Source organism: Centroberyx affinis, unplaced genomic scaffold (genome assembly GCF_046629955.1).
Source record: "Centroberyx affinis isolate AG114_WGS23_722 - 3 ecotype Tasmania unplaced genomic scaffold, CSIRO-AGI_Caff_v1 ptg000359l_1, whole genome shotgun sequence".
In the NCBI taxonomy this organism is placed as follows: Eukaryota; Metazoa; Chordata; class Actinopteri; order Beryciformes; family Berycidae; genus Centroberyx; species Centroberyx affinis.
In genome coordinates, this window is record NW_027279030.1 from 87,493 (window position 1) to 104,205 (window position 16,713).

At 43.3% G+C, this 16,713-nt stretch overlaps 2 protein-coding genes across 2 annotated transcripts; both read right to left on the reverse strand.

Moving 5' to 3' along the window:
- Positions 1-815: 815 nt before the first annotated feature.
- LOC139641283 (GTP-binding protein REM 2-like) lies at positions 816-5,448 on the reverse strand. The gene is made up of 5 exons (XM_071515585.1): positions 5,395-5,448; positions 4,504-4,813; positions 4,269-4,342; positions 2,468-2,645; positions 816-1,114 (listed from the first exon to the last, which is right to left on the reverse strand). The coding sequence occupies exons 1-5, from the start codon at positions 5,446-5,448 to the stop codon at positions 816-818; spliced, it is 915 nt and encodes a 304-aa protein (XP_071371686.1).
- Positions 5,449-8,737: 3,289 nt separating this feature from the next.
- nrl (neural retina leucine zipper) lies at positions 8,738-11,795 on the reverse strand. Its single transcript, XM_071515539.1, has 4 exons — positions 11,178-11,795; positions 10,755-11,042; positions 9,410-9,625; positions 8,738-8,896 (listed from the first exon to the last, which is right to left on the reverse strand). Exons 1-4 carry the CDS (start codon positions 11,793-11,795, stop codon positions 8,738-8,740), a joined length of 1,281 nt encoding a protein of 426 aa, XP_071371640.1.
- Between the last annotated feature and the right edge of the window lie 4,918 nt (positions 11,796-16,713).

The window sequence follows — 16,713 nt, forward strand, 5'->3', positions numbered from 1 at the left end:
ATGTGTATGTCATGATGATTCTAGGTCTCCTAGACAACCGTAACCTGGCAACAATCACTCTACATACAATAATCTGCTTTTCCCTCTCCATCCCTTTCCCTGCTCTCATGCTCTTAAAGTCCAATTTGTATCTCTTTCTGTCCCTTCCTTCCTCCCTGGCCTTTTGGTTTTATACTGCTGGCTGTCCCCATGGATACCACATTATCTGAGAGTAAATGAATGGTCATAATATGAATCATCAGCATAGTCTAACCCACTAATAAATTATGAAAATGTGTGACTATGACTTTACCCTCTGCTTGTACTATTGCTTGACATTTCGACTGCTTTATTATTCATTGCAATGATCAAAATGTGACAACCTTTGTAATAACGGAACCCAAGGCAAATGCACAGCAACCGTCTCAAGACTCATAAAAGCAATTTATTTTGTTCTCAAAACAAAGAGGGTGGCAATTGAGTATCACTACTACAGTCTATTTACAGGTGTTCTAAAACAGTATCTTAATGAGTGTTTGTCAGTTCTTCAGTGCTTGATCTTGTGTACAAAATTTCTATATTATCCTATGCATAAACGTAATCACAACCTTGTCATTCTCCCTGCTCTCCTTTGCTGTGTGCACATTGTCCTCTCATTACTCTGCCACCTTCACATTCAAGCATCCTCATATCTGTAACTTGCTCATATTTCTCTGTCTCTTATCCACTAAATTGCTCTATTATCCTCTTTCTCTCTCTCTTTCTCTCTGTTTGTAAACTACATTACTCCCGGCTATCTCTGTTAACAGCCTAGCCATTTAGCTCCTCGTCCTCGATCACAGCGCCCCGAGGTCGTGGCAAGATCGGGACTTCTGCCTGAGGAACTTGCCCGCCTCTCGCTCTCTTTCTCGGGGGTAGCGGGGCACCAGGCTGGACAGGAAACGTTTGGCACGGGAGGTTATGCTTTCGCGCTGCCCTCCTCCGCTCATGTCCTCCCCGCTGGCTCCTGGGGGCCACGGGGCCTGGCCCCTCGCTAGCCTCACCGCACACTCCAGCAGCTCTGGGGTTCGGTGGTCCAGAGAGGCGGAGATCTCCAGATACAGGCAGTCATAGAGGGCAGCGCTGGACATGGCCTCTGAGGGAAGAGAGCAGAGAGGAAGGGACAAGATGAGTGAAAATAATTAGAAAAGGAGAGGATGAAAGGGCTTAACACTATTTACAGTTAGAGTAAGGGACTGCAGTGGCGTCAAGTGCATCTTTATTAGTAAAATGATGAAGCTCATTTCATCTCTTTTTTATTGCTGTGATGCAGCAAAGCTCACCTCTGTTCGACCTCAGAAATATTAAGGTTTCTCTGGATCAGAGCCGGCCCTTAGTATAAACATTATACAGCCGCTAAGAAGGGCCACATCATGGAATTATTATTATGGTGGGAGTAATTTGGTGGATATGGTTGTTGTTATGGTGTTTCGGGTTCACAAACAGTATTTTGTTTATGGTCACAAAAAGCTTAGGGCTTGCTCTGCTCTGGATCTTCACAGTTATTGTATTGTATATAATTACAGAATGACATATAATCCCCCCCATCCCTGCCACATACACAAGACAAGTTAAAGAAGCCACGAAGGGGGTGAAACAAAAGGGTGAAAAATGGCTAGAGGCAGTTCAATTCTCTTAATTAGCTCTAATTAAAACCTAATTTGTCAATTAGAAATTGCACAGTTATCTCTGATAGATAGTTAGATTATATTTTTTAAGAGCATTAAGCAGTTAAGGTTTAAGATATTAAGATATTAACCATCATTAACAGACATGGAAAGATGATCTACAAAGCACAAAGACAAGTCATGGCTAGCCAATGAGAACATATCAGAGGGGGAGAGACAGATGAGAAAGAGACAGAAAGTGAAAACAGGAAAGGTGAGGGGTTTGTGTTTGCTAGGAGAACGTGAAGCAAGTTAGTATCATTTTGATCTCCAAAAACCACCTCACCAAAGGTGAGATAGAAGATATTACACTCCAGTTAGACTCGAGACAGCCCCTATAGCCAAAGGTCTACATGTTTTGTTGTGTAAACAGGCTTCAAATCTGCTTTAAGTTTGGAGGAAAAGTACTATGCATGTGGTCTTTTCTATGTAGGTGCTCATCCTGATTGAATAGTACAATGGATACTTACACCAGATCTTGTGTATTGGTAAAATTGGATGAATATGGACATGCAGTGCCCTCACAGTGAATGTGGCTTTCCTGCTTTCAACTATAATTGTTACTCCCTTCATACTCCCACACTGTGGTGGAGCTGAAACGCTGTGCCATTTACATGTTCCCATATTTATATTTCACCCTACATCAAGGTTCCCTACAGAGATACACAGCTGAAAATGTCAACACCCACTGTGGAGATGACAGGAGCACAACAATGGTGGGAAACATCAAGAAAAAAAGAGGACAATAGGGGAATGAAGGCATCAACACAGCATCATTTTACCTTGATAGGTGACCTCACGTGAGCGGACCAGGTCACTCTTGTTACCTACGAGGATGATGGGAGTTTGGGGCTGAGTCTCCCTCAAGAGAAGTCGGAGTTGAGCAGTGCGGTGGAAACTGCGCCTGTCTGTCACTGAAAACACCAGAACACACACCTCACACTGCAGAGCCGACAGGTCCTGAGGGACGGAGAGAGAATCACAGCCGTATGATACAACTTCTCCCACTGGAAAGGAGGTGGGGAGAGGAAGGAAAGCTCTGATACCTGGCTTTGTGCATAAGAAAACCAATGTCTAAAGCTTTCTGGTTTTGCTGTTGTTGTGGCCTGGGTTATCAGAGAAAACATTGCCACCCTTTCTAAGGTACTTGCAACCATAGGTCAGAAAGGTTTGTGTCTTAACATCATCTTCACTTCAGTGTTGCTGGGAAGCATGGAGATTGATGGACAAGTCAACACCTTCATTTCGTACTGTAAACACACCATGGTCGTAAAAAAAAACTGCCAGACAAAGTCATGAGCATTTGGACAGGTTTACTTTCCACTGTTCTCATAAATATTGTTCTCAAAGCCTTGCATGCAGTATAAAGGTGGAAGAGCAGCCTGGTGTGACAGTAGACAATTGCTCTATCTAAAATGCCCTGTGGTTTATAGACAAATTACTACTGTGCATAGCAGTGACTACAATTCACCTCAACTACCTGATGACACATGCAGAGAGCAAACATCCATCCTCTCCAAATAGCACACACAGATACAATCCTCACAGCGTACATATCCTTGACTGGATCCTTCAGCCAGTCTAAAGGGAGCACTACAGTACCTTGGTGCCTTTCATTCAATTTGAATTGAATCTAGATGAGAAACTGAGCACAGACCAAAGCCTAATGATAGAGATAGAGCATAATACTACGAGAATATGAGCACATTCCTTGTAAGGCGACCGTTACAACCTCTCTCACAGCAACGACAACTAATTATAGAAACAGTTAACACACAAAAATGCTTACATCAAAAAGACAGATTGTGTCAAGAGGGTGTGTATGCTGTGTTTCCAAACATCCTCCCAAATCAGAAACATGAATAATGAGATAATGCAGTCATTTGGCACATCTGCTCTGTGGGCAGCTCTCTCTCACATCCACACACACAGATGCCTCTGAACTGAGCCCAAGGGAAAAGACGGAAATGTGTGGAAAACAACCTGATAATGAGCTTTCTGCAGCCAGATGCAGATGCACAAACAGTTAAATTCTCATCTGTTGCTGACTTATATGACGGCATATTTATTTCCCTCATTCTTTATAGTGTTTCTCTGAGCTTTGCATCCATTTTTGAACAAATGCAATTTGCTCAACAAATACACTATGAATATGTATATATATGCATTTACAATATATACTATACACAGTATGTATCTTTTCTTTTTTACCCATTTTGTGTTTCACCCCTTTCCTTTGAATCATTTTCCTCCCTTCATCTTCTCCCTGTACTGTATTATTTGTGTCTGTATCTGTATTCCTTGTTTACAGATTATCATATCAATCAATTACTGTTCACAAAGAAATAACTCTATGCACTCAGGCAGAAACCCTGGTACTATTTCCCCAGCGTGTCTGCAGACACAGATAGACCAGCAACACTGTGACTAAACGAGATGAGCAAACATGCACACGCCATATCGAAATGACAAAAGTAGCTCGGTGTCAAGGCAGCAGAGCATATAGGTGGAGAGAGGGCTCAGTGGCCTAATGAGGGAGCAGGGAGTGTGGGAACTGAGGTGCTGAGGTGTTGTTTGGCTCACCTGTCTCCAGTTGTCATAGATAATGATGATGCTCTCCTCCTCATCCACGGTGACTGTGCGAACATAGCCCTCCCCTAGGGACAGGGAGAGCAGCCGTTAGCTCTCAGATGGGAGATGGGTGCTGTGATTTATTTACCTGCTGTGCACTGCAAAAGGGACAGTCTCTTCACTGCAACACTATCATACTGCTCTGCATCATGTTAACACAAACACACACATACACACAGCTTTGTACCCTCAGAATCCACAGACGCAGTCCTGTCCACATCCCCGGCGAGGGTGATGGCCAGAGACGACTTCCCCACCCCGTTCTGCCCCAGCAGGGCGATCCGTAACGGCCCGTCAGGCCGCCCCTCCGCCGCCCCGGTCAGAGCGTCATCCACCGCCGGGCTGAAGCTAATTGGCGGAGGAGAAGGTCCAGCCGCCCCTAATGTCCAATCACAATCATCATGGACAGCTTCCTCTCGTCTGAGCTGGTGCTTAATTGGCAGAGGAGTGCTCCCTCTGCGAACTGTTGGGGTACTGGACAGAGTCATGTTGTCACACTGGAGGAGAGGGGAACATGGAAGAACTCCTCATTATTATATTGCATAACATAGACTTAATGAACCACTATGATTATTCAGATATGGTAGTGCTCATATAACAAACAAGACAGAACCCAAAGCTTGATTACTGTGACCCAGAGCCATGTTGGATCTATGTGCTCTTTGATCTGGCAGAATGTGACTTGAGGTGCTCAGTCAAATCTCACTTGTGTTGTAAAGGCAGAGCAATAATCAATGTGAAGCAGCTCATCACAGAAAGAGGGAGGAGTTGGATTTTGTAGGTAAAATGGGAAACGTCTCCTTTTGTCGTGCTTGTCACCCATCACCTCCCCAACACACACACACACACACACACACACACACACACACATCGTGACACAGCTGCAGAAAAACTGATTTTTCTTTTCTTAAATTGCAGGCTAGTCATTTCCTTCATTTAACTTACAATTAGCACATCAAACACACATCAATCAAATGCCTGATCAAATGCCTCAAAGCTGATTGGCTAATTGAATATAATGCGGACATCAAGTATTAGAGCTATTTGCCACAGCTCGAGCAGCTTGAACACAGCCTACCTTGGTCGGTGTTTCCTCGTTGTTGCTCCTGTCTTCGGGCACATCTGTCGGCATCTGCAATCTGAAACACACCGATCAGGATAAAGACTGAACAGAAACAGAGACACCCAAGTGTTTACCCGCCCATCCACTTTGCCTCGACCTCACAGCCGGTATGATCTCTCACCTGTCACACGGCGCACGGCAACTACAGAGTAAGCACGGTCTCTCTCTCTCTCTCTCTCTCTCTCTCTCTCTCTCTCTCCCTCTATTTGTGTATCTCTCTGTCACACACACACACTCTCTCCCTCCCTCTTTCTCTCTATATCTCTATCTTTTTCCTCTGTCACACAGGCACTCTTCCTCTCTCCCCCTCACTCTCTTGTTTCTGTCTTCCCCTCTCTCTTCTCTCTCTCTCTCTCTCTCTCTCTCTCTCTCTCTCTCTCTCTCTCTCTCACACACACACACACACACACACACACACACGCCCGCGCGCAGAACAGGCTGCTGCTACCTACACACTTCTCCTTCCACCATACTAAAGATTGATAAAGTGTCGGGCCCCAGTCCAGTTCTGCAGTCGGTGCCGTACAATCACCGCTCTCCAAACTGAGAGTGTGTTCATGACTCACTGACTTGGTGCGTGACGCTCTCCAGGTTTTAGTTTCTGCAGATGAAATGGGCTCCCCTCAGGAAACACGCGTTGTATTTTCTACACGTACAACGCCACCCAGCTCAGACAATAGCAATGCCTTCAAAAGCAAAGCACGGCCAACGGGAATGAAAGTACAGCCGGTGAAGCGCGCGCAGCAGCAATAAGGTCCTCAATTTCATTCGGCTCTAATTGACTTTTGGAAGATGCAGACGATATGGATTCCACCGCTAGGGCGCAGCATAACACAACACTTTTCCTGACTTCGTGTGTGTGTGTGTGTGTGTGTGTGTGTGTGTGTGTGTGTGTGTGTGTGTGTGTGTGTGTGTATATGTAGGTGTGTGTGTGTGTGTGTCCAAGGGGAATACATGTTTTAAATGTGTCATCTGGGTATTCCCGTGGGCAGAAAGAGGCATGACAACCTACAGCAGAGGTCTCACTTTCTCTCAAATGTGTTTCTCTCTCCCCCTTTGTATCCCTTTGAAGAGAGCATTCAGCCACGTGACAAACAGATGATCTTTTGAGTGACGGTTAATTTACATTTGTTAAATTAAGTCATTTTCTATTTATGTGTCCAAGGAGTGTATTTGGGCCTGTGTTTTTTCTGTCAGAATGTGAGTGTGGCCGTGAGTGAGCGGAGCGGCGGTGCGTCCCTCCCACACAATGCCACAATGGACTCCGGCAGTGAGCAGTCAGGGCGCTATTATAGCCCTAATCCTGCCCCTATTATACCGGCCAGAGAGAGAGCGAGAGACACAGAGAGGGAGGTAGAGCTGAAGGTGAGGTCATCCCAAACAGCACACACCCAGGGTCACTGCCTCACTATAGAGGGACAGAGATAGAGAGAGAGATGGAAGAGGGGATGGGGCTACAGGGTGAGGGAAAGACAAAAGGCCTGCAGAAGACTGAAACCGAGGTGATGCGCAGAGAAGGGAATGAAAAAGAGGTGAGGGCAAAACCTGTGTACACGCAATACAAGAAACACATTACTGCATGCCAGTGATGGTAAAGTATTTTGTTTATTTCATAATGCATATGAAACCACACTACAATAGGAGAAACCATAATAATGGCCATAATGATTGTAATAATGTTAATTCTAATCATAATTGGATAAAATAATAAACTGTGGGAAAGTAAAAATACACACTAAGCTTGATGGAATAAAATGATAAACCAGTAAAATAATTAGAATTGGTACATAAATAAACAATGAATAAATACTGTGAATAAATAAGTGAATAAATAAAACAAATAGATCAATTTATTTTACCTACACCCAAACAAAATAAATAGCTCTAATGCATGTACCCTGGCAACGTTTTCATGGGACAGTTAAGAAGATGTCCTCCATGAAGAGTTTTTTTTTTGCATTTTATCCCTGCACCTTTTCTTTGTATCCAAGTCCACAGTATCCAAGTCCACAGTGACCAGCTCTGTGGTGCTGCATGTTGCATCATGGTGATCATCCTTGTCAGAGAGGTGTTCATTATTACCCAAAATAGTTTCTCTAGGCTTGAGAACAGGACACAATCACACAAATCATGCCACACTCTTTTGCCTGTTGCGTTGGGTTTCTTTGTCTAAATCTCTTTCACCATAGCTTTAGTAAACACACTGCCAGCTCCACGTCTTTGCATGTAGGACCCATTTTTGATTGTGGAGCCATCACTGACAGCAAATTTAACCTCTTGTTATTGAACAAAACATCAGTCACAGATAGGACACTGCAAGTATTTTCCAACTAGCAAAGTGTGGATTTCTCAGCATTTTTTTTCAAGATGTATCTTTGCTAAACACAAGAGCATAATTCCATCATTCATTTAGCACAATCACTGGAATACTCCCAGGAAAAGTATCCTTGTACATTCTTTAATCTATGATTATTCATCTTACAAAGAATAACAAGTCTTGGTGAGCTTAAACTCCTTGGTAGGCAACTGTGAAATATTAGCTGGCAAATACAACTGCATGCCATGGATACTTTATCCAAGCCCATACCACTTCACATCCAGCACCACTGCACTACTCAGACCTCTGCATTGTTAGCAGCTTATATAAAAAAAAAAAAAAAACTACATTTTGGGCCTCGACTCAACCACTCATTTGGAGAGTAAATTTCAGGTATATCAGGTATATCATCATTTTTACTGAAAATCCGCATAGATAATATGCTCAGCAGTGTTAGGGACGAATGATAGTGTTAATGCAAGACAAAGCATTGGATTTCACATGATTCGTTTTGATGGTCTCGGGCCAACAGGCTGTTTTCTCCACCATCGCGCTGATATTACCAGAACAAGGTAGATCTCAAAGACCTCACACCCAGTCTTTGTGCTGCTATCAACTTCGCAGTGAAGTAAAACTGAGTCCATGAAGCAACCTAGAGCTGAATCTAACCCTATGAATTAACAGTCAATTTCCCCATGATTACTCAGGAGTGGATTTCACAGTTGTATAACCCCAAAACTGCCTGCCAATCTCTCTCTCTCTCCTCTCTCTCTCTCTCTCTCTCTCTCTCTCTCTCTCCCTCTCTCGCTCCCTCTCTCTCTCTCACACACACACACACAAATGCACGCACACACACATACGCATCACCCTCCTTTGCTTTCTTCCCCAAGTCCGATTACTCATCATTGATTGCTCCATTTACGCTGGCCTCCTCCTTTCATCCCTCTCTTTGTTCTCTCCTGTCCTTCCCTCCAGGTGAACTCAGAGAAAGTAGTCGGGGGGTGGGGAAGGTGGGTTGTTGGTGCGGGCCGGCGGGGCATCGCTGGCGCCGTGGTTTGTGCTGATCAGCTTCTCGTAGCGAGCCTTGTAGGCGTCTCGCTCCCTCAGCACTCGAGTCAGCTCACACTGTAGCTGTTCCAACTGAGGAGGAAAAGTGAGATGTCGATGATGACTTTGTGCTCGCTGAGATATGCCACAGTGTGCAACTCTTGTCCAAAAGATGTTCACATATTGTTTATGCCAAGTATCGTTAAGAATGTGTTATTATGCTTATTTTGTTTTTCTGTGATCAAATGGAGTTGGAATTTCAGAATGTCAGATACTGGCAAGTAATGGTATGTGTGTATCTGTTCTTGTGAGGGCTTTTGAGGAGCAGTCCCTCTCGAGGACAGAAATAATAGGAAAATCCTCCAAAGTGAGGACATTTTGCCAGTTCCTGCTCTTTTAAAGGGATATTTTAGGGTTAGTACTTGTGTTTAGGGTTAAGGTTAGATTTAGGATTGGGTTTGGGGTTGGGTAAGAGTTGAGGATAGGCATGTAATGGATAGGGTTAAGGGTAGTTGGGGGTTAGGGAATGAATGTAGTCAGTAAGGGTCACAGCACAAATACTGTATGTGTGTGTGTGTGTGTGTGTGTGAGTGTGTGTGTGTGTACCTGTTGTGTGAGCACGTGTTTCTCAGACTCCAAAGCGTGGCGGTGCTGTAAGCGCTTGTAGCGGCAGGACTGGGCATAGCCGCGGTTCTTTAGTGTGCGGCGCTTCTGCTTCAGGCGCACCACCTCGTCCTTACTCACTCCACGCAGGTGTCGGTTCAGCTCCCTCACTGACAGGCTCACAAGCTGCTCATCAGAGAAACGCTCATCCACCCCACACTGCTAAACAGATGGAGAGAAAAAAAACACACAGGGAATTTGTTATTTCAAAATGTTAATTGGCCACGAGACACATGCTAAAATGGATAAACACTGGAGTATATCGATGAGCATGAGGTGGCATTTCTGATAGAGGATGTATACAAGAACAGATTCAGACAAAGAAAGATGTTTGCATTTCGGCTTTTGTACATGTGATGTGTATGTGGTGTGTGAGCACGCTGTGTGTCTGTCAGGGGGCACATTTCGGCACCACATGTCCATAATCTGTCATGTAATCTGACTAAGTGTGGGTGACAGTGATCAGGATTATGCACGGCAATAATAGCAGATATTATCATAAGCTCACACTGTGCTCCACATACTGCATCGAGAGATCCATCCAGACCTCTTGATACACCAGAGAAAACAGACATAGATAACAGAGGAGTGCTTAATTACCAATTAAAAATCCATTCAGAATTGAGCATCCTCGACTACAGAGTTTATATTGGTAGTGTTTCCCAAAGTACATTTAACATTTTAGTTTTGAGGTAATTATTTAGCGAACTCGGTCAAAGGTTGAGAGCCACTGACAGAAAAGTATTTATATGAACAAACATTAAAATCCCATAATAGCACTCATGTGGAAGTGTTTTGAAGTACATGGGGATCTGAAGTTGACATAAATCTCCATCAGCAAGTAGACTGTGTGTATAAATGGTAGTAGATAGTAGTAGATTCCCTCAATAATCTATGAATATCTTATAAACCCATAATTTACATAGGGAAAAAAACATATTATGGCTTTAAAGATAAAGATGTAGCGGCACTTATCATTGCAATTCAGAGACCAATCCAACAGGTGATACTTAGGATAGACACAGACATTCATAACCATGTTCTAATGTCCTAATCCTAATCCTTCACTGCATGATCCCTCTCTCCTCCCCCTCAACCCTCCCGTGCTGCATGTGCCACTCTTTTCTCTTTACTTCTGCTATTGTTCTATATGTGCACTCCTTTAACCTCCCAAGTTTTATTTTACACTTTCTGTTCAGTATCGTCATTGTGACCAAACCAAACTGCCCCTCCCACCCAGTCTTTTTGATACACACTGTACTAAGCATGGCTGTTTTGCCCTGTCTACTTGACTGACTTGGAGGTGATGATGATGGTGATGATGGCCATGCATGGGATGGTGCGGGTGATGCTGATGATGGTGATGCTGATGGTGATGGAGTCGACCCTGGGGGCTGGGTGGCTGTGGGTAGGGTGCTGAGGCGGGGGCACCGTTGGGCAGCGAGGGGGGAGCGGATGAGAGGAAGACGAGCGGGCGATGGCACATGTCCGGCCCCTTGGTGCAGGAGATGTCACCTCCGCTGTCGCTGCCGGAGTCCCCCAGGTTACTGCTGGAGCTCTGAGACAGGACTGGAAACTGGAAGGGAGGAGAGACAGACAGTGTTGAAGAAGCAGAGAGAGTTAGAGACGCTTTCATCTCTTTCATGACAAGACTCTGTAAAAGACAGACAAACCATAATCGTTACACGGGGAAGATAAGACAGACTGTTACCTGTGAGCTGACAGCTGCAGCAGCAGAGTTGAGTAAAGCCTCCACAGCATCCTCACAACCCAGAAAGCTGTTGACCGGCCCCCTCTCTCTGTCTCCTCGCTCTGGCCCCCCTCCCAAGGCCCCCAGCAACGACGCAGGTCCCGTCACTTCACCCCCGAACTGCTGCTGCAGCGCCGCCAGCCAGATCAGGTCCTCCAGCGAGGCGGGGTTGGGCCCCTGAGGCCCTCCGTGAGCTGGGCTGCCCTCCACGTTCCCCTGAGAGCCGGAGCTGATGCCGGAGGTGAAGCTGTTGGAGATGGAGAGGGGGAAGGAGATGGAGGAGGATGACGAAGAAAGGGAGGAAGAGCCCGAAGGCGGCGGGTGGGCGTCGCTGAGTGTCGGCGACGGTGGCAGAGAGTTGTAAGGGCTGGAGCTCAAACTGGAGTCCTGGGGAGGGTGGCCGGTGTACGGAGAGCTGGAGGGGTCGTGGGGGAGGCCAGATTTGGGGTACGTACAGGGAGGAGGGAGCGGAGGAGTGTCAGATTTCACCTCAAATTTGAGGAGATCAAAGTCATTTAGGTACTCCATGGCCAGAGGACTTGGGGGGAGAGAAGGCATCGGGAGGGAAGGAGACGACATGGTGTCTGTTGCTGGGGCAAACTGAGGTTCAGCAGGGCTTTTCCGTGTGTCAGGATTGTTTGCAAATCCACTCTTCTGTCTTAGTGCAGCTCATAGACGACAGCAGTAGTGATGTCAGGAAAAGGACTGAGTGGTGAGTTTCCTCCGTGAGAAATCGTGTCTCCCCGTGCCCTTGTCTCTTTCTCCCTTGTCCTGAAGGAAATAAATGGTGAGGGGTACAGGGAGGGGGGAGAGGGGCAGTCAAGGGAAAAGAAATTCATTATTAGTAAGTCATGTATAAATCCTCAAAACTATTTTCATTACATAATATGTTGCATTCGTTTTGTAACTGATATTTGTTTAACAAAGTATTGGGATCGTCTCTCAAAGCAAACAACTGTAATGTAGCAATAACATCTGTAAAATTACCAGTATATGAATTACGATACAAAAAAATCTTTCTGTAAATAATACAAATTTCAACATTTTTTTTCAAGAATTTATGGATGTCTGAAAAGAAGCCTTTTCACCATTTTGTAGCATAATCCAAGAAACTCAATTTCAAGCAGGATTCTACTATAAAAGCTCTGATCATCACAGGTCATTTTGACTTTGTGGGACATTAATTTAGAATGTGTGTGTGTGTGAGTGTGTCTGTCTGGCCGGCTGTTTGTGTGTTAAATTGTTAAGATGCTAATCTGCTACAGATCAACTCCTTGTACACACATCTATAAACAGGCACACACACACATGCGCACACACATGTGCACGTGTACATGCACATGCAAAAGTCTGTGACAGACAAACCATGACTTTATGGGTCTTTATAACTTTATATATCAGAGTCTAACTAGCACATACTGTGCATGTTCAGTATGTTCATTTCTGTCACTTCTTTCTGTATAACTGATAAAGCATGATCCTCATGTTGCCTCTTGCTAGCTCATAATGCAAGATTACCTCCTGTGAAGGGGAGTGCAAACTGTGAAGAATGAGTTATGCATGTGTTACTTTAATACCTCACTGCCCACATGGTTTCTGACTGTAAAACATGCAGTGAAAATTGTTTTATGTCTAACTTTGTCCAACCAAATAAAAGAATAACCTTCTGCCTACCTAGGAGTTGCATTCACCATTATGAAACAGAGATAATTGTGAGTTATTGGCCTAATGAAGCTTCACAATAGATATAACTCATAATATTTCTAGAAAGATCTATCTACTGAACACATAACCAACTTAAGCACAAGATTTCAGAAGGCTTAATCATTTTTGACAGAAAGACTCACAAGTCCCAGGTGACCAAATCCAATTATGTATTGGTTTAGAGTTTAATCCAGAGCCCAACACTTTCTAATATAATCTAAACAGATTTTTATAAAGCCTGAGGGAAAATGATAACTTTTAATTAAAGTTGATATTGACCATAAATGTGTTTGAGTGATGATGATTAAGTGTAGACATTTCAACATGTTAGATCTTGTTCATTTTGATCTAGTCTAATTAGATATAAGATCAAAAACTTTTTTTTTTTATACAGAAATATAATGTAATGTTATCATTTCAAAAATGTTACTATTCATTTATAGGCTATTTTTTTATTCAAGATGTTGATGGTAACTAAGACAGGTTTAGTTATCTCATTCTTAAACATTCACTGAGCATGTCAAAATACTGTTAACTTGTTAGCTGTATTCATATCACAAATACACAAATTGAAAAGAAAAAGGAGCTCCTCAGCATATAAGTGTATATTTTCAATATCTTTAATATGATATAGTGGTGTCTACATCAAAAGAGAACATAACTATTTCCTCCAGCACCATTAATTATAGGCCTTCAAATGTAGCGGTTATCATTATTAAAATGAACATCTAATTAAAAATCCACCTCTGACTACTGCTTCTGCTTCTTAATAGTTCATTGCACAGCTCATTAATTTAGCCCCCCATGGTTCAAAATGGATTGTAACAGAAAGCAAACTGTGACGGGGCTCCATGGAGGCCTCAATCTGGCTCCGGACCAGAGTCACGACGAAAAAAAAAAAAAAGCCAGCCAAAGAGAGCGACAGACAGACACACACAGAGAGTTGGGGAAAGAGAGAGAAAAAAGTAGAATGAAACGAGGGAAAGATAAAAGGCCTGCAGTGAGAGTGACAGAATCAGAGGGAGTAGGAGTCAAACAGAAAAAGAAGCTGAATGAAATTGTCTTACCGTTGGTCATAGAGAGGAAGGATGATTTGGAGCTCCTTTCAACATTCCCCCCACACACACAAAAATAATTGACTGACTGGTTTACTGACACGTTTAGAAAGAGACACAGAGAAAACAGAGTGTGTACGTGCGCATGTGAGTGTGTATAGCACTCTGACACTGAGTGCCACTGCCCCCTCTCTTTCTTTCCTCTCTGATGCAAATCCCTGTTTGCAACAATCCCCTCCTCTCTCTCCCCCATATCCCTCTCTCATGGCTCTACAGTCATGTTCCCCAGTCTCTCTCTCTCTCTCTCTCTCTCTCTCTCTCTCTCTCTCTCTGTCTGTCTCTCTCTCTGTCTCTCTCTCTCTCTGACTTTCTGTCTCTCTCTTTGACTTTCTGTCTGTCTCTTTCTCTCTCTGTCTATCTCTGTCTCTCTGTCTGTCTCCGTTTCTCTCTCTGTCTCTCTATCTCTCTGTCTTTCTGTCTCTCTGCCTCTCTCTGTCTCTCTCTCTCTCTCACACACACACACACACACACACACACACACACACACACACACACACACTCACACTCCACACACAAACACACAACTCCTCTCTTCCTCCCAACCAAAATTCACACTGATGCCACTTATCCGTCTTTTTTTAAATGATATTTCAGACTGATCTGGGTTAGGCACACTCACACACACACACACAGACACACACAGACACACACAGACACACACACACACAAACACACACACACACACACACACACACACACACACACACACAAACACACACACACACCCTCACTCAGTCACTCACTTACTCACTCACACACATACAGACACACACACACTCGCCAGTTAGTCACGTGCCAAATCATGTAAACTGCAACACGTGTGTGCAGAGTATGTACATCCAGGTCATGATGTCACTGTCTCTGCCTCACTATCCCATCCTTGGTCTCTGTTTGCTGTGAGAGAGAGGGTGCAGTATTCACCACAAAATGATTCGCCCAGTCACCTATCATTGAGTAAAACAAAGACTTCACAATTATATTGGCACCAGATGGACAGGAGACTCTCTACTGCCGCACAGTGGACATTCACAGCTACTGGACTGGTCCTGTTTATTGATGAGCAGCTTTGATTTGATTTACTTTTACTTAAATTCTGTTTTCACCCTCTGGTTGGGGCACAGGGTCAGCCAGCTGGTGTCACACCTCTGGAGAAAGTAGGGGATGATTATCTTGTTTGAGGATGCTTTTACAGGTATTTCCACACAGGGGACTGGACTGTGGTTGCCTGGTTGGTATGCAGCCTCACTGAGCACCAGGCCATTCTGCTGCAGCCTGACCAGCGTTATGGTGGCCATAATACTCACTAACCACATGCCAGTGGGAAGGTGTGTGTATAAGCATATTTATCATATATTAGGATGTCTATGTGTAATAAGCCTGTAACATATAGAGCAACAACTACCTAATATAGGCTCAGTTTGTATAAATTCGGATTCCAACAGTACCAAAGATTTTTTTTTACCATCTTCAGATTGGATACTGCTTTTTAAACATTGAGGAGTTTTTTGTTTTGTTTTGTTTCAGGATCTTGTTTTAATCATGTTATGTGGAGTAGTAAAGAGTAGTTTTTAGTGTGATAAGATTGAATCATTTTAGTTGAATTATGCATTGAATATATATTGATTGCCAAAAAAGTTCTGAGTTTGTGTGTTACCTCTTAAAGTTATGACTTAAAAAGATGTTGGATAATGTTCAGAAAATCAATATGAGTTCATAATTTGCGGCAATTTTCAATTGAAAATCCTGCCAGTTGCCAACATGTAACTACATGGAAGCAGGTAACATTATAGTACTGGAAGTTTTCCGCAGCTGTAGTTCTGTGTCTGTAACGTTCCTGGAAGCCACATTAAATCCAGGAGAGCATACTGCTATTGTGGCCAGAAACACATACAGTATCTGCAAAAAGTAAGCTTGTTAAGAAAGAAGAGAGGAATGCTTATTTTCTCACTGATGCCAATATCTTTTTGAACTCATATGAAGGGCTTTAAAAAGGTCTCAAGGCCCATGAAACTCACTCAGGACATAAATGTTTATATTAACTCTCAGTTCAAGTAAGAGAAGGGAAAACTTCCACAGCAGCAGCGACATGATTTAGGTGAGAATAGGTGATGTAGAAGGGAAAGATCACTTCCCCTCCAGTGGCCACTGTGCTAATCTGACTGAGATGTTCAAATGAAAAATAACAAGTTTGGTAAAATGTTTGGTATTAGAAAATCATGATGGCTCTGAAACTATATTTTTTTAATATATAATTTCAGGTGTTATTGTCTATTAAAGCACCTATAGACTGAAGTGGGGCCCCAAGCTGCCAGCTGCCCCTCACCATATAAACTAATACTTTTCCTTTATATATACAGTATATATATAAAAAAGCTGCATGTATGCTACTTGTCTATTCTAAAAAGCAGGAATACATTTGCACAATTTCTGTGAATTCATTATACTTAATATCACTATCTGGGTTATGATTATAGTGTCTGAATGTCAATACAAACATTTTTTTTTTGTTTATCAAAGAGGAAGATGTTAACAATCATTTATAATGACAATATACGTTTTCTGGCAATTCAAGTTATTTTCTATTTTCATTATTTTTTCTATTTTCTTCTTCTAAATTTCCAACATTGTTGAAAAACAAAACTTGCAAGAGGTGCTGTCTTAGGATCTCAGTTTTTGAG

Excerpts from the sequence above, each read along its gene's own strand:
- nrl (XM_071515539.1), bottom strand. The coding sequence starts at position 11,795 with ATGTCGTCTCCTTCCCTCCCGATGCCTTCTCTCCCCCCAAGTCCTCTG. Across the intron at positions 9,626-10,754 it reads ATCACCTCCAAGTCAGTCAA|TGTGGGGTGGATGAGCGTTT; the intron begins GTAGACAGGGCA and ends TCTGTTTAGCAG. Across the intron at positions 8,897-9,409 it reads AACACGTGCTCACACAACAG|TTGGAACAGCTACAGTGTGA; the intron begins GTACACACACAC and ends TTTCCTCCTCAG.
- LOC139641283 (XM_071515585.1), bottom strand. The coding sequence starts at position 5,448 with ATGCCGACAGATGTGCCCGAAGACAGGAGCAACAACGAGGAAACACCG. Across the intron at positions 2,646-4,268 it reads TCTATGACAACTGGAGACAG|GACCTGTCGGCTCTGCAGTG; the intron begins GTGAGCCAAACA and ends TCCGTCCCTCAG. Across the intron at positions 1,115-2,467 it reads ACGTGAGGTCACCTATCAAG|AGGCCATGTCCAGCGCTGCC; the intron begins GTAAAATGATGC and ends CTCTTCCCTCAG.